We start from the raw sequence: 23,630 nt of genomic DNA on the forward strand, positions 1-23,630 counted from the left end.
CCTTTACTATATCCCATACTTTAGGCAAGTTGAAGTCCGCTCCGTTGCCCGTCCTTAAATGACAAGCACTAAAGAATGAACTCCACATTTCTGTACTCAGACTTTCCAAACAAAGAATCCAAATTTTGTTTGTTGCAGCCAGAGTCCTATTTGGAAAAATACTATCACAAATCAACCAAAGCCCCAGTGGATAAAACCAAGGAAAAAATGTATGCATTACAAAAAAAGACATCTGCTTTGCAAGTATGTAACAGGACACAGAACCTCTAACAGGTCATCCAGTTAATCCCCTGTGAGATGACTGCATTTAATTACTCCCAAACATGTCCAGCTCAAAACATCTTCTATAACAGCAATGACATTTTTGCAACTACCTGTCCCATACCTTGCAACATACCTTGCCCCCCAAAAAAGTAACCATCTAACTGGTGTTACTTCTTTCCTCCCTAAAATAACACTAGTAACAGACAACATCCATAGAAGTGCAGTTTTTCTACTTAAAGAGTTAAGATTCTTGTTCCCAATTCTACGTATCACTAACACTGTGTTTTTGTCACGTCATCTTTTCTTCAAAAGTGTCCTCCTTTTCATTATACCTCTCATTTCCTCCTTGCCTCAAAGCACTTCAGGCTTCTCCTGCTGCTCCTTTCATGCTATCTCTAACCTGATGCACATGATGGTAGACTACCCAAAATGTGGCTAACGAAGGACTCGAAGAGCTAACAATTCAACATCAAGGCAAAAAAAACATAAATAAAGCGAGCAAAAAAAAAAAAAAATCAAAAGACACACAGTCTCAGCAGTTTGGGAGGGGAGATGAGGAACAGGAACTAAAAAACACTGATGGCATACAGCTCCAAATTAAAGGCTTCTTGGAAGCCAATCCAGAATGGTCAAAGATCATCAAAACAGGAATTCAAGAAAAGAAGAAAAAAATATATTTGGTGGACAGTGATAATGATCAAGGCAGAGGATTAAACATAATTCTTTAATATAACAAAGGCAAAAATATACAAAGGAATAAAACCTTAAAAAAGGTTTTAACCGAATTAGCAAGACTGCTTGCATGGAATTCAGCCTAAGTTTGTTAGTTTTAACACTTTTCAAGATCAAATCACTGAATCACAAATGATTCAGGCATTACAATTTTTAGCATTGTTTTGATGTTCCATTGTGTTTTGAAAAATCTGCAACTACCACACCATTTGCAGAACATACATTCCTAGGAAATATCTTGTCTGGGGAGTACGGAAAGCATTTCATTTTCCTTGCCAGACTCTAGGGATGGCATGGCATGGCAAGCAGCCTAAGAGAAATGTTTCAAGACTGGGCAAAAAAAGCCCGCAGGCCTCACACTCCAATGAAGTTAGCATCCATTTCAAAGCTGGATCAGGACCAGAAAACCTTGGGGTATTTGTACTGCTTTGTAGTAGAGTATGGGAAGGAATTTCCCAGTCTCAAAGGGTGGTTATTACCCTCTGGCTTATTACTCAATGGCTCAATTTTAGGACAGATAGGATAAACAAAGGTGTTACTGTTGCTCCACTGAAATTATACCATACCTGAAAAAAACTATAAAGTACAAATAACTAGTTATTTGACATCTACATTATTAAGGACTATTCTTCACTAAAGGTGCAGATAGTATCATAAAGAAGTACCAGCTCAGGCAACCAACGGTAATTGTTGCTTTGCCTTATTTTCTTCCAGCACTATTATTCAACGTAAGTTAAAGTTCTCAATGTAGTTCCAAAGGCAAATTTGTCAACATTTGGACAAATTCTCAAAACTCTGAGCAACACTATAACCTAAATACTTCAAACACTTAAAATTAAGAGTATCAGTAGACCCAAGGGAATTATTTAGTATAAACAGCAATTGACCTTTTCCAACTGGTATTTTCTCTAATTGAGAACCAACTCTAACCAGCTACATTTCCCAGATTACTGCAGATGATTGTAAAAAAAAAAGTAATTAAACCATCTTAAATATTGTATTCCTGATATTCACAACAATGTGAAAATTTATAGCAAACTGTAAAACCAACAGAAGCTTAGCCCTTATTCTTTTCTTAAAATCATATACATGTAACAAATACTTTTAAAAATTTATAATGTAGCACAAACTATTTTCTGAGATCACATACATGGGTCTTGAATTTTCACAGCTGATAATGGAAATTTAAGGTGTCAAAGTCAAGAAATAATTAGTAAAAAATTGTCACAAATCTTAACTTAAATTACATGCTACAGCTGCCTAAGGGCAACCTGTGTTCCAGTCCGCCTGCGTCTTCCAAACAAAGCGCAAATTCTCATCTCATCAGCCTAAATGCAGCCAAATGCAGACATCTACAAATTAAAAATTGACTCTATTTTCTTAAGGCATACTGTTTCACAAAAACAGCTAATCGCTAAATAAATTGGCGTTTCCAGGCTTTAACACATCGTCCTAGCATCGTGGAAGCACCCGTGCTCTTCCTCCTGCCTGCGCGACGGCTAACTCCTACGCAGCGAGCTTCACACCGCTCACGGGTTTGGGTTTGCGGGGTCTGCACGTGTTAGGAGCCGGGATCCTGAACTAGGAAAAAAAAAGGGGGGGGGGGAGAAAAAAAGGAAAAAGAAAAAGAAAATAGGCGTGCTGGCGGCGCTGGGAATCCAGCCGTCCTAAGAATCCCGCTGCTGCTCGTACGGGTGCGCACCGAGAGGCGACGGGCCGCAGCGCAGCCCCCCCGGCCCGCCCAAGCCTTGTCAGACCGCGGCAGCTTGCGGACGCAGCGCAGATAGCGCGCTCGGCCGCGGCCCCGGCGAGCCCCCGCCGCTCCGCCGCTACCGGGCGCCCGCGGCGGCGGCTCCGGCGGCGGCTCCGCGCTCGGCAGCACCGCGCGGCGCGCTCCTCGGGGGCCGCGCCGGCCGCGGACTCTCAGACTCCTCCCTTCCTTCTCCCCCGCGTTTCTTTTCCTCCTTTTCAACATGTAACTCAAGGGGAGCGCGCTTGGGCACCCGCGGATTTGCACCCACGTTTCAGCGGGCGGCATCACCGCCCCCCCCCGCCCCGGCCCTTTCTACAGCTGCAGCGGGCTCACCTCCGCGGGGAGCATTTGGGAGCTCCGGGTTAGAGCCGCTCGCTGCGATTAGGGACCCACTGCAGCAAGGGACCGCTCAGAAAAGGTCTCTCCAAAGAGGAGAAAAAAAAGAGAGAGAGAAAATGTACAGGCATGTACGTTTTCTCTAATATATAACTGATTATTATGTGTGTTCGAGTCCTCATATTTTTGCAAATTCCACGCATGCTTTTTTCTTGCTGCTCAAGTTTTTCCGCTCTAAGTCCCATCCAACCAAGCATCTCTTAAAAAGCAGCACTCAGGTCAAGCCACAAAACTTTCCACCTTAAATTTCATTTTCTACGAAAAGTTAAATGTTTGTTAGATACCAGGCAAGGAATGTAAAATCACAACCTTATATATGCCTGTGATTACCTCTGTGTATGGTTAGAATGAAATCTACAGTCTGATCTCAGAATTTATTAATAAGAGATTTCTGTTATTTCCTGTTGCCCAAGGAATTTCATTTTCTTACTAAACTGTTAGCTATTTTTAAATGCAGGCTCCAGTAAAATCATTGGAAAAGCAGGGACAAATCAACAAGAAACAAACTGAAAAAAAAAAAGGACTGTGAAAGGACTAAAAAAATTAAATTATTTATATGAATAGTATAAAAAGTAGGCCAAATCAATACTAGCTATGTTTGGCCAGAATGCACGCCCTTATTTGTTAAAAGCAATTATAATACCTGTATCTTAACCCAGTTCAAAATAGTGGATTATGACAGGCACGACAGCTGCCGATTCCAAATAAAATGCATGCAGACTGCTTCCCATCTCAGCTCTGTCAGCAAGAATTTTTTGCTGTTACACCCACTTCAGCAACATTTTTGAGAGAATATTTCAGCTAGTTATCATCTTAATTAATATTCCCTCAGTTTGCAAATCCCATTAGCCTTTCCTGATTACTGGGTAGGAAGTAAAACTCAAGAAGATCCTGAGTAGGAATCATTCAGTACAGTCATTCACCAACAACTCCTGCAGAGAATTATCCCAAACCATGTTTGGAGTAACCATGTTAGTGCCTGACGCAGTGGCGGTGAAAGGTTTTGCATGTTTTCTACTAATGACAGCAATTATCCGATATAATAAAGTTGGTAGCGAGTAATCCTTACATAAAAGTGCTCTGAGACAAGGCCCCCAAACTGGCTTAGCAGCTAAGCTTGCTCGTACAAGCCTGAGGTAAGAACACCATAGCTCCCCGTGAGAAACCTCGTTCCCCGTACACAGGGTGTCAGAGACCACGAGGACAACGGCAGCATCAAGCAGCAGCCATACAGATCTGTCAGAGGCCTTAGGCTTCAGCACTCAGCAAATAGCCCATGTATCTCTTAGCATAAAACAAGAGTAGGCAAGAAAAATTTATTTTGGCCATCAACTTGAAGTTCTCCTCATCCCTATGAAAACATAAAAGTTTTATATAATAATTTAAAAAAAGGATCTTGTTTTTACTTTTTTAAAAAGCTCAGCTTTTATCCTGTGCATACATAAAGCACCACTTACCTACCAAGAATTGTAGCCTTTACTATTTAGCCCTCTGCAAAAATTGGGCCTCATTTTCTCCAGACTCTCAGTAAATTACCCGGGTCACATGGGAAACCAAATGGCACGTTCTGCTTGATTAATATGAACACACTGCATACTCCATACAACGAGAAAAGCAACAGCTAATCCGGTTGCTTTTCTGACATTTAGAAAAGTGTCAAAACCATTCATCCCCTTTGTTCCAAGGACGCTTTATAAGATTCATTGTGGGAATCCCCACCTACTTTCTTCATACCTGACACAGTTTTTCAGGTCACTATTAAGGGGCTGATGACTCTCTTAAAAATTCAGTTAGGTATACTAGCTCACTCGGAGAAATCCAAAATGGTGAACCATTGGAAAAACAAACAAACAAACAGTTCTCATCACGCTGTCTTTCTCATCTCTTACATTCAAAGCTGCTGTTCCACATGCCCTCCCAGCACTGCATACACAGTCTGAGCTTCTGCTACTTTGCAGACCTTCCTTCTCATCCGTAAGTATCTTCAATCTCATTTTTCACCACATGGCATTCATGCAGATATCGAGCTGTTCACATCAGAATTTTACAGGGGGGCTTTGCCATCCTAGAGGCAGATGTGCTGGTCTGCTTCTTTAATCCATTTCACCTCGCACTATTTCCAGGCAATAACTCTATATCCTGAACTGAACTGAAGCACAGGATATTTCAGTAATAAAACAGTCTGCTGCTATAAAGTATTTAAAGACATCTCAGTGTCAGTTAACAAGGAAATATTTAGGTAACCTACGACTATTACAGTAATGTTCAAATTGCCATCTGGAAGACCCAGATTCGAAAAAATCAGTCTCTGGATCCCAGGCTCAGCTCATGAAGGCCAAATACATTGTAAAGAAGATGCAATTAGTCTCCAGGGAAAGGCTTCTGCAGATTGTCATTGGCTATGCAGAATGCAGCACAGTCACTCGTGTGGATAAAAATAACATATTGAAATGGCAGCTGCTCAGCAAAGGAAGAGGATTCAAGCAGGGATAAAAATATAAATTAGAATGAGAAAAAATGATAAAATGCCTATAGAAAGTGTTAAAAGGTAATATCGAATACCCTAAACCAATGATACTTAAGATTCATCTTTAAACCTCTACCAGGAAACACAACTTTTATTTCATAGAGCAAAACAATCCAAGAATATAATTATTACTCTTCTAAACAAACCCATGACTAGCAGAGCTACCTCAGTCAACATGTACACAGTGAGGATGGATTTTGTTAAATTCAGAACTCTTATTATTTTATTTCATGACCCAAACCCCACTATTCTGAACACACCATTTAAAGACACAGAAGATTTCTTTAAAGTTCCAAGAGACAGCAAATTCCAAACTGTGATTAGTATCTAATATCTTTTCCATATTCCAAGTTATTTTGAAAGTATACTTTAACAAAGCACTCCTTTCCCTTAGAGTCCACTACAATATAAAGGGGGTGGTGTTAGTGTTGTGCATTAAACATATGCTAAGTGAATAATAAAGCATTTCAACAACTCAAAAGAGAGCGGTGAGACCTATTAGATCACCGAAATTATTTCCATGCCATTCTGAGATTGCTCTCTATAGTATGGTTTATTAGTGTCTTGTCCAGCCTATTTCTAAAGTTTCAAGCCCAGAAGCTTTCCCTTATGAGACTACCCAACTTTAATTTAAAAGCATCATACGCACAATTAACCTATTTAAAACACAAAATAAAAAACTTTTTAAGGATATGCTTATATAACTGCCCATATTTGAAATAGAAAGCAGGATTTTGAACTGACAAACAGAATCTGTCATATTTTATGACTTCTGTATCTGAGGTTTTTAAAGATTCTTTCCAATTGGTTTAAGTAAAAGTAAAGCAAAGATTTGAAGAGAAATGGAATCTGTGTTAAGACATAATCTTAAACCAAGTGATATAGATGGGAAAAAAATACAAAAGGATCAGAGTCATATGAGCCCTTCATCAGATGCAACTTGAAATGTGTTTTGGACCAGAAAGCAGCAATTTTTTCCAGCTGTATCAGTTGGCTTAACTAAAAGTATTTCCTCTTCTTACGAACCCTGCCCTACTTACAGACTATCACTACAGCATTACTGCAACATGGGAGATGCTAGTTTGAATAAAAATTCATTCCTAAATATATTCCAAAATGTATCATAGCAAATAAGAGACTGCATAAGTCTGCAAGCAGCAGTCAAATTCAGTGCATGCTTCACTGTAAGCTAATTTTTTTGCTGAAGATACCCTTGAACAGTGTAGAAGAGACTTCACAACAAAGCATAACAAGTAGGATCACTATTAAATCTACTCAGTGTTGAGGCTTTTTTTCTTGTGTTTTAGAACTATTAAGCTTGAAACAGAATGACTTACAAAGAATCTATTAATAAGGTAGATTTCCCAGAACAAAACCGTATTTATATTACACTGTTCTGATCATTTTGACGCAATAAATACAGTTTTAGACAAAGCATGGATGACATTGCACAGGGGATTAACAATCAAGCTCAAGCAGGAATTAACATGCATCAAACTATGCATATTCTTTGCTGACACATTTATTCCAGCATTCTTTGTTAAAACACGGAAAGCGTTCAAAAAGAGTTTTCAATCCTAAACAATCTCCTCAGAGCATTTAAACCAAAAATTGGGAGTGCTGCACAAAACTGCCCTTGCTTAGTCATTGAATGTAAGTACATAGCAACCTGACCATGTTAAAATCAACTGTACGGGTAGATTTTTTTTTGGTCTACACCATGTCACTTTGGGTTGTCATCTAGTCAGATGTTCGCAGCTAAAACCTGGGCTAGGCCTGCCTGAGAGTTGAATAGATGGTCTGAGCAAGTCCCAGGTGCTGCAGTCAAGGAAGAGCACCTTGACTGCTAATGCTGGCAGTATGGACGTTGCCATCTACCAGACAGCATATATAACAAAGAAAAGCTGTTAATACTTGTCATTAATAAAGGCCTGACCCACACCAGGGAATGTATTTTGAATTTCGAATTAATCTGGTAATCATTTTATCATTATCAAGCTCCCCTTGTAATTTCAGTAGGAGAGTGTTTCTCTTGGTGTTTCTTGTCTCCCTAAATTGTTGTGCCGTACTGGGGATGTGAAATGTAAGCTGTATTTCAGACCAAAGTGAATGCAATGAACACAAAGTATTGTCAGTTAATCAAAGATTGCTCCTCTGAGTGAGAATCACTATTAAAACAAGTCAGATTTCATTACCACAAGCTTTTTGCTTATCAAAAGAAATTGACTTTAAAAAAATGACACATCCATGTTGTTTTTTAGTGGTCTCATGAACAGTAACAAAATTGAGCTCTTAGATAATGAGTATAAATAAAAGATTGACTACTGTTACTCACAAGTAACCCCTGAACTGAAACAAAGATTACTGCTCATACCAAAAAAGAATGAGAAACTAGACTTCTGAATTCTATACCCATAGCCTGTTTCTATTCAGGTATAGATAAAATCAAATATGTAGACAATGCTCTGAATATTCAACAAGTTAAGGTATTTTCAAGGAAAGATTACACTTGGCAAAAGAAGATAAATCCCAAGTGCAGGCTGGTTCAACGCCCCTTCCTTTCTCATTAGTAAATAAAGAACTCCACTATTCAAGGTGGTAAAATTAAAGAACTGAAAAAATTGTGATGAAATATTCAATGTTCTTCTTAAACTAAAGTAGTTAAACCTCATTCTTCCCCAAGACAGAAAGAACTATGACTTCAGTAGGAAAATACTATCAAGTGGAAAGTTGTATCTTACTGATCTGAAAAAGATTTCTGAAGCTAATCAGTTTTATAGGCAGCACACACTGCATCTATTAAAAACAGCACAGCCTTGCACAAAAGATCAGCTTACATTTGTGTTTCTTATCGCTTCAGATAAAGGCAGAAGACATTTAAATGCTCATATGCCACAATAGCTTCATCTAGAGACAAATGAAAAAAGGAAGCCTACATGAGCTGACCTACATGCACTAGGTGCACAACTTTACTTGTCCTGACCAAAACTGAAGTTTTTTATTCTAAGCGACCACGTCATCCCAATTATTCACTTCAGGAAATAATCTTTCTCTAAATTTACCTTTCAGTGAATCATTTTCAGCTCTCATTATGTCAATTAGTGAGTTCTCCAGTGAATGCATGTCAAAAGTCCTTGTGCGATCCTGCAGGTAAACATAAACAAAGCCAGTTTAGGCAACATAGTGTTAAGCAAACCATAAAAAGCATAAAAACTGCAGTTTTATTCTACATCATTAGAGCAGAATTAAACAAAAACACACACCTATACACCGCTAAAGTCAGTGTGACATAAGAATAACACAAATTAGAATATTCTTAAATATGACTCAGATCTGTATTTATCATAATCAATCTCTTAAGATCCCCAATTCCTTTGTATTTCTTGATAAATTTTATTAAACATTGTTAGAAAGACTTTCAGTTCATAGTCAGGAAGCAAAGATCATATATTGGGCGACAAGGAAAAGTCACAAAATAGGTATTTCAGCCTAGCTACAGAAAATCCGAATTCTGGAAACTTGTATCATTTCCTTCACCGAAACTACTATACTATAAACTGCGCTAATCTAGTTCTGCACATTCATTTCAGAGTATCCATGATTATAAAGTATTTCCTGCAAATACTACTATTCCAAATAGTCTAGTTTACTGGATGAAAAGTTAGCTCTGATTTTTAATTCAAGGAGTTCAGAAATTTGATATTCCACACATTACTAGATATGCAAGACACAACAAATCAGAGGCAAGATGACTTCTGTATCCTACCATTTCGTTATCGCAATCCATTTGAAGTATACTTACCAAATATTTCTCCTTCATATTAGCCCAAGCCACCATTTAACATCTATATGGTTCAATCTTTCCCAAATAATACATCAAATTCTACATCTTGCAAGTCTGGCACTATGTTAATTCAAGCCACAAGAAAATATTCCAGTACTACATTACTTTAATTACTAAATTCAGTGCAACCAAAGTAAATATAAATTTTGAAGTCTTTATAGTATCATAAAAGGTCACTAATGCAAGCAAAAAAAATCCCTCTCGTTCTCAAAATTATTCATCCATCTATCTTCGTCTATTTATAGACAGATTTTTACATGTCTATTTATATACATGTATGGAAATAGCTAGATAGAATTTTACATAATTATATTTCTTGACCTTACATTTAATTTTTTCGTGTCCAAGAAGAATGCTAAAATCAGTCCTGAAGGTTGTATTTCATTCAGCTTCTGAGAGGTTCATTTCTGAACCGAGATGAAGCATGGAAAGTATCTGCTCAAATAAGAAAGCAAGGTATGTGCAACTCAAGACAGATGTTTGCTCTGACCCACTTCTCTACTACAACTATCATTACTACAGCAGTGAATACACAGGTTTTGCCCCCAGCTGTAGCCATGAAGCTGAAAATTCTCCAAAACAAACAGATCTAGATTTGATCACTTTTAAAACTATGAGTGTCAAGATATATTGTCCTCTACTTGCAGTATTAAAGTGCTAAAGCAGTACCAAAGGCAATGTTGCAAGAGGCATCAGATAGTGATCAGTCATCTTGAATTTTAAGTATCTAATACTATTTTAAGAGCGGGAATCCACCAGCCTCCAGGGTCCTGATCCATTTCCAAGTTCGTAGATTATGGTCCTACTGATAAAAACAGTTTCTCAACTAAATTTACTGTTATTTTTCTTCTCTTCAGAACAGCTTACTACTGACAAAGAACAAATGAAGTATTTCTACCCAGATGTACTGCACTACAAGTAGCATTAGAACGATCAGAGTTTAGAAAAATTTGCCATACTAGTCTAGCCCAAAATCAAAAGTATGATAAAAAGTATAGTTTTCCTGTCTCTCCACAGTATTTATTTCCTTGTTCATATATATTAAAAGAGAAAAGATGAACTTTGGAGAAACTATCACACACATTCGTATTCTTAAATTCGGGGGTAGGGGGAAGGCTGTTGTTGTTTCATGCATTTCCTACTGATTTCTTCCTTTCCTGGTAATATTTACTTTATTGGCCTGGTTTATATATTACTACTGCCTAATTATTTCAAACCTTAGTTACACTAAAATACATTTGAAGGTTGAAATTAAATAGCATAAGCAGTTAAAGGAGTAAACATTGTAGTGTGTGCATCATTTTAATGGATCCTGGATCTATTAGGTTCCAGCAGGATCCAGCTCCAGAACGGATACTAGAAGACAATCTCTACATTTTCAGCAGTCTCCACAAAGTGACAGAAATAGCCTAAAGCACAGGTGGAAGCATTTTCTGAAAACTAGACATTCCTTAGTTGCTATTCTTGTTCCATCCTGGCTTTTATATTGCATTGTGTTTCTCTGTGTGGAATTAACCTCAACTCAAAGCCATGAACAGCTACAAAATTCCTGCCTCACAAAGCGCAAAGCCTTAGGAGTTTCAAGTCTTTGGCACTTAACATTTCACTTTTCTGAGCAACACTAAAGGAAAAAACATAGTCAAGTAACTTCTAGTTTATCGTTCCGTGTATGTGCTATGCTACATCAGCCCTGAGCTAGTATCTTGTCTCTCAAATGTCTATGTTATTTTGAAGTAAGCGACAGTGGTGAACAGAGAGCTTAGTGGGATACATAGTCTTCAGCATTGAGAACAGAGTTTATATTAGTAATGACTTAGAAATAAGGACTTGCTACAGAACATGCCTAAAATATGGTCTATATTCAGCATTCCTTGCTCTTCAGTGGTTCCAGTGACTTGGACAGCACTAATACGAAACACTGACTCTAAGGACCCCTATTGTCCAGTCTCAACTGACAGAGTTTAGATTCTGGAGGCATCTAGAGCACCCTTAATATGCTGATGTGCTAACATCTGTTTCTCGCTTAGGTTTCAAACAGAAAGGTCTCTGTGCTTACAGAATGTCTAAACATCCTTGTTAGCTCAAGGTGCTAACTTGCTCCAGCCTCAACACCCTTGGGAAGATCAGCCTTGCTCCTGGACTGCCTGAAACAGTTTATTCCTCCATGTCACTGCTCATTATAGTCATTCATTAGAAGAGAGCAAACCATGTTAAGCTCCTAGCACTGTGCCCTTACCAAAAACAGCCACTTATCAGGAAAAGTAGAGCCGGAAGCTAGAGTAATTCTCACCAGGAGCTGACAATTATTATAAGCTGCTTACTCACTATTTTTAGAAGCATTAGATAAGTATTTCATGACAAATCCCTTTGAATTCCACATTCCCTTGCTATGGAGTATGAATTACTGATTTACTGCTCTTCTTTACCATAACACTTGTGCTTTGTATTCTGCAAGAGCAGATTAAGACAGATCTACTGATGCTATTGTTACACTGATTTTGGATATATTCCTGAAACGAATGTAGCAACTCACCTCTCTGGGTAAGTGGAATAAACTCAAGAACTTGGTATATACATTCACCTATCCTGTGAAAAGACTTCAGAGTTTTAGATGTCCAAATAAAATTCACCAAAATGCCCTACTCAACTGGTTCAGAGGTTTGCACAGTACCTACTTGTAACACAGCTCCATTAACTTAGCTGACTATCAGGATATTGAAAGGGTCCACCCTACAATAGAAAGTCACAACAGGTAATTTTTTTTTATTTTTTATAGAATTTAAATATCTTTTATTTTGAGACTGCCTTAAAAATAGTAGCACTAATTTTACTTCTCTAAGGAATTCCAAGGCGATCCACACATTTTACCAAGAAGACATAGTACATCTGAAGTATGTATCTGATACATCTTATATATATATATATATATATATATATAAAATATCTGAAAATAAAGACTGATGATAGATTAGTGGATATTGATCATTAACTGGTAAATAAAAATGTGGAAGAGTTAGTCTCAGATGCTTGCTAGTTATGAGTTATAAAGCATATGGACTATGCATCAGAAAAACTGATGTTTTCTTCAGGAGATTTCACACAGAATTAGTAACAATGTAATAGTGTTTTTAATGGATCAGTTCATGAAGTTAACAGCACTCTCTAGGACGCTAAAGTGCTTACTGTATACTTACTTATTTTAATAAATAAAGGATATAAAATCATAGACTAGTTGGGGTTGGCAAGAAACTCTGGAGATCATCTCATCCAACCCTCCTGCTCAAATGTGGTCAGCCATAGCAGGCTGCCCAGGACCGTGTCCAGTTGAGTTTGGAATATTTGCAAGGATGGAGACTCCACAACCTCTCTGGGCAACCTGTTCCAGTGTTTAACCACCCTCACATTGAAGAAGTGTTGTCTTATGTTCAACTGGAATTTCCTGTGTTTCAACAGGAATAATGCCTACTCAGAAATAAAGCAGAGTGTGTACACTTCAGTAACAAATTACGATAACTGCAGCCTGATGTTGTTTACAAAGGTTGATCACAAGAACTTTGCTTTACAGGAGTTTGTTTTAGTGGATCTAAAATTTTGCTTTATCAGAGGGCCCAAAGGGCATGCACATTTACCCTTGGGAAAGGGGAACAAAGGCAGAAGGACATCAGGCTGAAAACAAGACCATAAATCAACCTTCAGTCTTAATACATGATTATGCTTAAAAGTCAGCAACATTTTAAGAAATATTCCTTAAACATCATTTTGAATAGCAGTATTATTTGCACAAAATCGACAGGAGGTAACAGCTATCAAATCTGATTAACAGAGAGCTATTGAGACTGCCAATATTCTTACAACAGCAAATATCACAGCTAAACCCTGGCCAGTTCTGTCTAGAAATAAAAATATTCTGATTATCCTATTATCTAGAAATCATTTTCAATATGTAGAGTGTGCATAATAATGCGATCGAATTGTTAAAACATTAGTAGTAGAGCCCAGGATTTCATGTCACAACTTTGTCATGAGATTCATACAGTGTAGGCAAACTACTTCATCTCTGTGACTATACTGCTCTCCCCATCAGCATCCAGACGGATCATTTTACATTTAGACGTTCTGTAAAACTGCACTTGCAAATAGCAAATCACTAGATTCTAATTCCAATTCTATTTTTTATTTTTAAAAAGTCCAAAAACATTTCATTCTAAAACAACAGTCATTTGGTAGTAAGCATATGCAATATATACCAGGATATCCTCATATGCAACAGAAATTAAACAAAAATTTTTCATGCACAGGAAGATCATGCTCAGCACTCAAAAATCCCGTACCTAAATTCTCTTGTATATCAAAAAAATGTAGATCTAACTTCACTATTAAAGTGGAGACCTACAATATTTAATCTGCACCCACAGCATTGTTAGCACTTGCACAAATAGGATTCCAGAATCTGAGAGCTTCTGTTCAGTCCTTCCCAAGAAGAATCTGCCAATGGTAAAAACCCAAACTGTACAAAAGTAAAACTGTTACCCAGGTGTGAGTCCTTGCTTGTAGCTAAGGTTGTGCCTCATCTTATATTATAAGATTTCTCTGAATATTGAAACATCAATAATAATGCAAAGCAAGTCAGTGAGTTAAACAATTTATTGAAGGTGATTAAGCACTATTTATGCAGTCAGTGTAGTTATATATATATGGGGGGGTGATACCTAAAACCAGGGCTTACTTCATATATTTAAATTTTTGTCAAACCAGAATACTAGTGAAAATTAGAAAATTTACAACTATTCTTGCCACCCTCATTATAGCATCAGAAGCCTGAAAACTTCTACCTATTTCCCCTAATTAAAAAGCCTGGCATCACAGGCAAAGGACAGTGTGTAGGGAGAGGTAATACTGTAGATACTAAATACAAGATCCACATTTTTGTCTTAATCAGACTGAAGCAAATTTGGACTTGATTCTACTTCTGGGTAAGTTCCCTCATCCTGCCAACCACCTTGCAAACACTGTATTCCAGCTTCCAGTCCAGGATCCAGTGAATTAAAGGCTTTGAATAAACAGGCTTTTCCTGAAAGGATGTTGCTGTATGCTGCCCTGATCATCATTTATAGCTTCAGCAGGGAACAATAAGAAGAAGTTGGAAAAATTAAGTGACACATAATGTAGGAGCTTTTTTGGGAGGGAGCACTTCTGGTTTTGTCAAACTTGAACATATTTTTAAGCAATAGAAATTATAACCTTTATAAAAATTTCCAATAACATGTCTGATACTATTTTAGCCACATTTTATATATATTTTATATATATATATATATATATTTATATATGTGTGTGTGTGTGTGTGTATCTATCTTCTATAAGCTATTTTCCACAATATCTTGTGCTCTCAATCTTTGTACTGGACTGCGAAATATGTAAGCATTTTGCTTTGAAAATAAATTATTAAGAGCATTCTCTTTAACCTTTGGAAAATACAAACATAATTCAAATAGCTTCTAACAAAAGCTCTCTTTAAAAAGAAACCCTGAGGTCAAAACCTCACAGGAGGGCCAAAGCCGAAGTATTAACGTCAGTAGTAAGTTTATAAAACAAGAAGAGTGTTAACTTCCATAGCGCTTAACTTGTGCATGTCATACCACATTAGAGTGCTTCTAATTCCACAGACCAATAGCTGTGGGGAATGGCATACAAAACACTAATTATTAAACAGCTGATGTAGTTATAGAAAAATGGGTGACTGGACATTTAAAAATCCAATTTCAAGTACTTATTCCATTTTTAAATGATAGCCTGAAATTTCAAAGAATAATTGCTGCTAGTAGAATGAAGAAAAAGTTCTGCAAAACTTTCTGCAGAACAAGGAGTCTCATTTTATGCAGCTAGACTGCATAATTTCTGAAAAGGTTCCTCAACAACTAATATTTTTAAAAGCACAGTAAACAAATCTACTTGCAAAATTTCTTCAAGAGGAAATATTGGCAAATGCATTCAAGAGTTTTTAAATTACAATTCATGAGCATTAGTTGTTTTAACGCACTTATTAAATCAACTATTTCTACATGCAAACAAATATCACCTATAGTTTAGAATTAGAACATATTCTGTAATCACATATGTGTCTTCTCAGACATTCCATATCTGCCTGGGGAAGGAGAAAGTCCCTTTGGCACAGACTCTCAATGGATTTGGAAGGGGTTATATACCTGGAAATTAGCCACTGCAGAAAAAAAAAAGAAAAAACATTTTGAACAAATGGATATAATGAACTATCCTCACGGACAAATTTATTTGAAATGGGCAATTATTTTCAAGTCCGATTCCAGAAATAAACACAAATTATTTTGAAGTATTTTTATATGAAGCGTTGCTTAACTTGCTAGTGGTTTCAAAGATCAATTTCAGAAGTGTCATCACGCACTTGAAGCTGAGATCAGGAAACCTGGAAATGCCTATAAAAGCAAGATCTACGCACTGCATAACAGGCAGGCTGTTCCACTCTCATGAGGAAGTACAAGTACATAGTTAAAGGAAAGCCCAAACAACCTTGAGGCCAATGCTACAGCAAAATGCAATTACTGAGCACTTAGTTTGATAATGCTGCAAGGAGCGAAGTAGAAGGAATTATTAAAAAAAAAAAAAAAATCAGTAACTTTGTCAGATGAAATAGTCACAGTCACATCTCTTTTCACTTATTAATGATCAGGGAAAGCTATGGTATCCAAAAGCACTTTTTTTTTTTTTTTTTTTTTTTTCCGGGAACCACTTTTCGTTTGCAGACCATTTCCTTTTCAAATGACTGCACAAAGAACAATGGCTTTTCTCTTTTCAAAAGACCTTTGAAGGGAAAAGGCTGCCCACTGGTTAAAGCACAGTATCAAGACTTAATTTCATTAACAGGTCTGGTAATAGTCTTTTCTTACGTTGCTTCAATTTCTATCTCTGCAACAAGAGGTTGCTATAGAGGTCTACTTGTGCGGGGTAATGAGACAGAATTCCAGAAGGGAAACACTTAGGAAAAACAGCACAATGGCTTGCTTGCAGCTCTGAATACCACGCACGCAACCACTATAATCACAAGATTATCAAGCAGATCAATACAACATTTTCCTTTTATCTGCGAATTTTGGAATGCCCATTTCATCACAAGTGACTAAGAGCTGGGGGCAGAAATATCTGAAGTGAGCGGTAGTTCACATTAGTGGTTTATGGGGACATTATGCAATGTTGTCCTCCCCAAAGAGGAAACGAGCACTTACGCTTGGTTACCCTAAGATTTCCATCAAAACATATACTTGTGTTTCATTAAGCATTGGAGTAAAGATAACCTCTGCTAATACACACACACACACACATATATATACACAAAGTGAGCCCCAAATATCTGCAATTGCTGCTTTACACCTTGTCTTCCAAAGAAACTAATTTTCACTCTATTACAGCAAAACTTGTTAATCATTTAAGCAACAAAACATAAATATTAAATGAGAAGGATAGTTGTCTCAAATTACTCCATTGTTTTGCTGCTAAGACAGCTTTCAATTATTTCCTAAATAGGAATATAAGAAGATTCCATTAACAAAATAACCTTGTCCAATACATGATTGCACCAAGGACGCTTCATATATATATATGTATATAAATATATATATATTTATACACACATATATGTAAATGCATGCACACACACATATATCGCAAGCAAAACTCCTCATTTCTGCTTTAAGTCAGCCACCCAAGCAGCATAATCAAGAAAAGAAAGCATTCTAAAGGTCAAATTTTACATCATTTGTTTTCAGCAATTCAAAAATGTAATGTGCTTTTGAAACTCAAATCACTGGGTGACTAAAGGGGATAAATATTTTGCATAAAAGAAAAGTTATAAAAAGCAGTTGTCCAAGATGGCTTCAAAATTAATCAGCATCTTTTTAGGTCTGCAGTGCTGAAGTCCTGTTTTTCGGCCCTGCCCTTTTTTTCACAGAAGTGATGGTAACAGACTGGAAAGCATTTCACTTTAACACTTTCCCTTTCCTGGCACGTATAAGTGTCAGACTTGGTCGTGACATGTATAGCTTCATCTTAGTGTTCACGTAAACAGATACCCACATGCTACATAAAAATTATTTTTGACCATGACCAAAATACAGGTGTCTTATATTTTATTTTCAGAACATAACCCAAGTGTCAAGGTTGATTTTGTCACTTTTCTGAAATTTTCTTGATACCAAACCAAGCACATTTCTATCAGTTAATGTGCTTTTGGGCCTTAAACGTAACAGCAAGGACACACTTGATCTCATTCTGTCAGTCTGTACATCAGCTACGTGTCAGGGTAGAAAATGAATTAAATTGTGAGCCAAGTCCTGCTGCAGCGAGGCTGAAAAAAGACCGACTCCAGCTGTGTCCCCTTCTCTAATGGTTTCAGCGCATAAATCTGGTGTGCTGGACACAGGTTGTTTATATTAATTCCAAATCCCAACATTAAAATCAGATATTACTACGCATTCTAGAGCTACATGGACTCTACCTGATATTTAACCAGCTAGTAGCTCTGCAGTAGAAATAAAAGGTCTTTAATGGAAAGTTATTGCCAGCAGCTGCTCTGTTGTCAGCAGGCTGCATAGGCCCTGCAAACCAAACAGAAACTGAACAGTTTACTAAGGAGAACTGAACTGTTCCTCTGTCTGAATCCATAAGGTCATTATTAAACATGTTTCTATTTCTTTAGGGTGGTTTATGACATGAGACATATTGCACGGTTCTTATCGACTGATCTTTCAAATTATTTAAAAGTAGGTTGTCCTGCTTCTTGCACCATGGCTAGAAATATTGCATATCATTTTGAAATTTTTACTTTTGTCCTCATCTGAAGATCCTGAAAAACAATGCACTGGATGTTAAAGAATTCTTATGTTTCTAAATCCACCCTCCAGGCGTTCACAAAGCACATGCACATAAAATCTAGGTTTAAGTAGTGGTCTGATAAAGAGCATTTCTATTTCAATGTTTACTGCAGATTAGGTTCCACATTATACAGTTCTTTTCAAATTTATACAGAGTCAGCCTAGGAGAGGTTGAGATGTCAGACAAGATATCCTCCTGTCAGGATAAGGCCATATTGAAATACAGAAGACCACTAACTGACGTTTGTCCAGATCTATTTTTGGTAATGATTTAATGGTCTGTAACAAAAATTTGCTACCATTGCTGAGGAAATTCTCACCACAGATAAAAATAAAGATGTTTTTAAAAGTCTACAAAAATCATGATGCTCTACAAGACAAGTCCATATGATACTGTAAAACAAAATACAACGATTTAATAGTTTTTCTCAGATTGGATGCATCTTCAAATACTTGAAAAGACCTCAGATCTTTCATATTTCACCAAGCAACACTTATTTTTTTACTTTAACTTTTTACTTACACCTTTTTGTAGATCTACTTGCTATTTATAACTATACATACTCATTAATTATGTTTTAATGTGTATAAAAATTAAGATAAAGGGAACTAACTAATTACAGATGTCTGGTAGGCTATAGATATGACCAGCACTTAAAAAAAAAAAAAAAAAAAAAAAAAAGCACAATTCACAGCTGAGATCGTGAAGAGTGTAATTCACACAGTGACATTTCAAGTTATATATATATATTTTTAGTTGCAAACATACAGGTCATACAATCAGACTGTATTATTCAAACCCCCATATCCCACCGTTTCTAGGGCATTTTAATGCACTTAATTTATTATTTTTCTTACAGCTATAACAGCGCATACTCACCTGAAAAGGAAAAATGTTGTCAGCTCTATTCAAACTATCTTCCATCCATGATTTTGGAGCAAAGGCTGAGCTGGGTCGAGCATATTTCTGCAACTGGATATGATTACTTGCAAAATTCTTCTTTAAGGGCGAGATGGAGTTCAGGGGTGTTATCCCTCCATTCAGTCCCCTGCGGTGGTCTCGACCTTGGGACCCTCCCCACCCACCATATCCACCACCACCAGGGCTCCATGAAGATGGTGTAGGCGATGGACTTTGGTAGCTGCTCCATGGAGAAGGTGGCTTGTTAAGATTATTAGCCAAATGAGGCAATTGATTAAAAGCAGCATTTCTATGTGTAAATGGTGGTGGGTGAGGACTCGCAGGAGACCGCCTCTGTTGCTGATGTTGATTGTGATGATGCTGAAAATGGGGGTGATGAGGGTGGTGTTGAGAGAGGGGTCCAATTTGGGGGGAAAAGCTACCACCAAAGCCAGGGCTGACGTGATGTGGAAAATTCTGAAACAGCAGAGCACCATTGTTAGCTGAGGCAGCAGGGACCCCTCCCTGGTGAAAAAAACTTGCATCTTCATTGATTATTGTAGAAGAAGAAGGAGCTATAGCTGCAGACCAGTTACTAAAACCAGTCAGAGAAGATGCGGTGGATGTCAAGGGCTGCGTTGAAGTACCCAGCCCTGAAGCCTCTTGATAATCGAATGCTGTTAACACCGGCGATTCTATTCTTATTTTCTCCTTTCCATTGCCGTTCTCTGAAGAGTTATCGCCCTGATTTTCTTCAGTTTTAGCTTTCTCAGGTTCAGATAACATGCCTGCTTCCTGACTTTGACTAGGGGAAAGCTGCTGTTTTTCTAGGGACTCTTGCTTTTCCTGTTGCTGAGTTTTAGATTTTTCTGACCCCAGAATCTCATCCTGAATATTATGGGCAGCTGGAGCAGGAAAGAGCCAAGCTGACCCAGCACTACTGCCATTGGCAGCTGTGTTATTATTTATAAAAGCAGCAGGGCTGGGGGTTGCATTTTGATGATGGTGTGGAGGCTGCAGATGCGGATGAAATCTGACTGGAAAAGCTGACTTATTTCCAGTGTTGTTTTGCACTAACACTCCAAACCCGTAATCCCCCATTTATTATATTTAGGGTTTGAATCCTCCCTCTAAGAACAAGTTGATGTTTAGCGTTTACCTCTTCCTCTTCTGAGGAGAGATTAGTAAGTATCCTTGTTTTAGCTAGATATTCCAGTTTCTCCCTCCACGCTATTTCAGATTCAGATATAGATTTTGTTTTCGTAAAAGATAATCTCTTCAACTATTTAAATGTGTCAATTTGTCCGTTTCCTTCCTCTGGCTGTGAGGAAGGGAAAAATAAATCTTTGGTTCACAAAATAAGAGGTTTCCTTTTTCAAAAGGAAATGCACAGCAACGAGAGAAAAAGCTTCTGGGGATAAGGATAAAGAGATTCTAACTATTCTGTTTTTTTCCTCCTCGGCAGCTTTGACTCGCCCATAAATGAGTTAAGAGGGGGAAAAAAATGTACAATGATGTCTGATCCCCCTATTCCTTGGCAGCAAAAAAATAGATTTAGATCTGAAATAATTTAATACATCTCTATAATCTAATATATATTTGTGTCCTGTTCAAAAAGAGTCTTTGCTGTGGGTAAGGGAAAAAAAAATTACCTCAAATTCAGCCTTCAGTGGGGGTGAAGGGGGGGGGTGAGTTGCAGAGGAGGCTTTTTCCCGTGCTGCTGGGTTTACCTATTATATATAGAAATAATATACAGTGTGTGCGCGTGTGCGGTTGTTTAAAGGGGTAAGATCTTATCTCAGGAAATTAGTATTCTGTGTGTGTTGGGTGGGGAGCGAGTTGTGCAGGAGAAGGGTGGATTCTCGATGCTGCTCCTTCTGGGCTGCGTTTCTGAGCTCGCCAGGCTCGCTGCTTCTTTACGATCCCGTATCCGCGCGTCCTTCACACGAGTCCCGGCTGTCCGAGGAGGAAGGTTTTCATCTCCGCGATCCGCGAATTCAGTGTTCGGGGGGAAAGGGGGAAGGGAGGGGACGGCGAGCCGTGCGGGAGGAAGGGGAAGGAGGTTTTTTCTCGCTCTCGCTGCGGCCGGGAGGGTGGTTCCTGGTGCCGGGCTCGCCGGTGCCTCCGGGAGCCGCGGGCGGCGGGCGGCCCCGCGGGCGGCCGGGCGCGTCGCTCCTCCTCAGGGACGCGGCGCCCCGCGGCGCCGGGCCGGAGGGCGCGGGGAGGCTCGGCTCGGCTCGCCAGGCCCCGGGTCTCGCTGGGGTCTCCCCGCGGTGTCCCCCCTCCCTCGCAAGAGTCCTGCCGTCGGGGGAAGGCCGGAGGGGTTTTGTTTGTTTTTTGCTGGGTTTTTCTCTTTTTTTTCTTTTTTTTCCTTTTTTTTTTTTTTTTTTTACCTCAGGAGAGGAGCAGCCTCCGGCAGGGAGGGGAAGGTGCAGGCGGCGGGGGGCCGGGCTCCTCTCTCCCCCATGGAAGGTGTTAACCGGTTCTCCCCAGTCGCCCGGAGGTTACGGCACGGGCTCCTGGCCGCGGGGCGGAGCGGAGGGGGAGCCCGGCGGACTAACCGGGGCGCGGGGTCCGGCGGCGGCGGCTCCGCGGCGGAGTCCTTCCCCTGCTGCGCGTCGTCTGGGCTCCAGGCGGGCGGCCGAGCCCCTCATGTAAACCAGCCGGTAGCGGGAGGGCGGCGGCGGGGACGCTGCTGCCGGGCGCTGGAAGGAGCGGAGAGGGCGGCCGCGGGACCGGCTCCGGGGAGGCGCTGCAGTCGCCGGCGAGCTTGGCCGCGGCGGGTCCTCCGCGCAGAGTCGCTGCTGCTGCTGCTGGCGGCTCGTTTCGCCTTTTTCTCTTTTTTCTTCCTCTCTCTTTCTCCTCCTTCCCTTCCCTTCCCCTCCCACCCCCCCCCAGCGGCCGCCGCGCTTCCTGCCTCGGTGCCGCAGCCGGTGCCTCCCTCCTCCTTCTCCTCCTCCCCACCCGGCCGCCGCCGAGCCCCGTCTCCTCCGGACCGAGCTGCCGCACGAAATGACAACCAGCTGGAGGAGGCAGCGCGGCACTTCCGGTTCGGCGGCGGGCGCGCCCCCGCCCCGCCCCGCCGCCCGTCTCCGCCGGCCCGGGCCCCGCCCCCGGCACGCCCCCGGGCGGTGTGTAGCCGGGGGCCATTTTTGGTAAGGGCAAGGGAAGACCTAGGCTGAGGGGCGGCCACCTTTGGTTTGGGCACGTTGCCGCCGCTGGGTAGCGTAAAGTGCGAAAGGTCACCCCGATGCCAGCAGGGCCGCCATCTTGGACTGCGGAGCGCAGTCACCTCCGCGGGCAGCCATCTTTGTGGAGGGCACGGGGACGGGGCGGGCTGACGGCGGGGCCCGAGGCGGTGCGGCGGCGCCGGCTGCCTGACCCTGAAAATCAGCCGCATATCTGTCAGCTGGCCGGATAAAACAGTGGAAAGGGAAACAGCAGCCACTCACTTGCCGTTATATATCCATACTATGGGAATTCCCCCCCGTGCTCCCCAAGCCAGGGCCAATTCCAGGTCTCGACCTCCTGTGGGGTCCAGTATCCAAAGCTCAGGTGCTACCCTAAACCCTGCTGCTTCATGAGGCCCCGAGGCCCCCTCGCGCCTGCCCCCTCCGTAAACCACCCTGTGCTGCGACCTGACAGTCACCGCAGCTCCGAGGCCCTGCCTTAACAGCGTCTCACAAGGCGCAGTAAATAATTCCGTAAAACGTTCAGGGTGCGACTTGGCTGGAGAAAACGCAACAGTAGCTAGGGTCAGTTTGACTTCTCAGGTCTCGAAACCTAGGACTAGGACATGATGATAAAGGGTAGTAGTAAAAACATGTAAAAAATCTTGAGGGTTTTCTGAGACTGTCATTCTGATAGTTTTTTTTTTTGAAACTCTTAGGTCAGCTGGCTATTTTAAAGGATCTCAATCAATTGCATGGTGTTGGTTTTGGAAAGGTTATGGCAAAGGAAAACAAAAAAACTAGTGAAAGATATAAACACAGATAGAAGCGAGTAAACATACATTAAATTGGAGATACTAAGAACTGCATAGATCCCCAGATAACCTTACACCTGATGTAGACGGTTTTAAGCTATTTCCCGCAGGTACTGAAGGCAAATGCATTACAGCCAGACTAAAATACACCAGAATGAAGCGGCAGCTCGTGCGTGTGGTGCCTGGGGCTCGGCTGCCCCGCGAGGAACCCTGTCCGTCTGTCCGACCGGCAGCACATGGCAAGGCCCTCATTTCTAACGTACATTAGGGAGCCTTGGGTTGAAAGTGAATTAATATTACAGTCCAACGTAAAATATTAATCCAG

At 40.1% G+C, this 23,630-nt stretch overlaps 1 protein-coding gene across 1 annotated transcript in view; it reads right to left on the reverse strand.

Annotated features, from left to right (window-relative positions):
• The window catches only part of CPEB4 (cytoplasmic polyadenylation element binding protein 4), a 46,321-nt gene extending 23,948 nt beyond the window's left edge, over nt 1-22,373 (reverse strand). Inside the window, exons 1-2 of the mRNA XM_062587756.1 lie at nt 19,300-22,373; nt 8,735-8,816 (exon numbers count right to left, since the gene is read on the reverse strand). Coding sequence (XP_062443740.1) covers nt 8,735-8,816; nt 19,300-20,421 — 1,204 coding nt within the window. The 5' untranslated portion in view covers nt 20,422-22,373. The remainder of the gene's footprint in view (nt 1-8,734; nt 8,817-19,299) is intronic.
• Between the last annotated feature and the right edge of the window lie 1,257 nt (nt 22,374-23,630).

Source organism: Rhea pennata, chromosome 14 (assembly GCF_028389875.1).
Source record: "Rhea pennata isolate bPtePen1 chromosome 14, bPtePen1.pri, whole genome shotgun sequence".
Taxonomy (NCBI): Eukaryota; Metazoa; Chordata; class Aves; order Rheiformes; family Rheidae; genus Rhea; species Rhea pennata.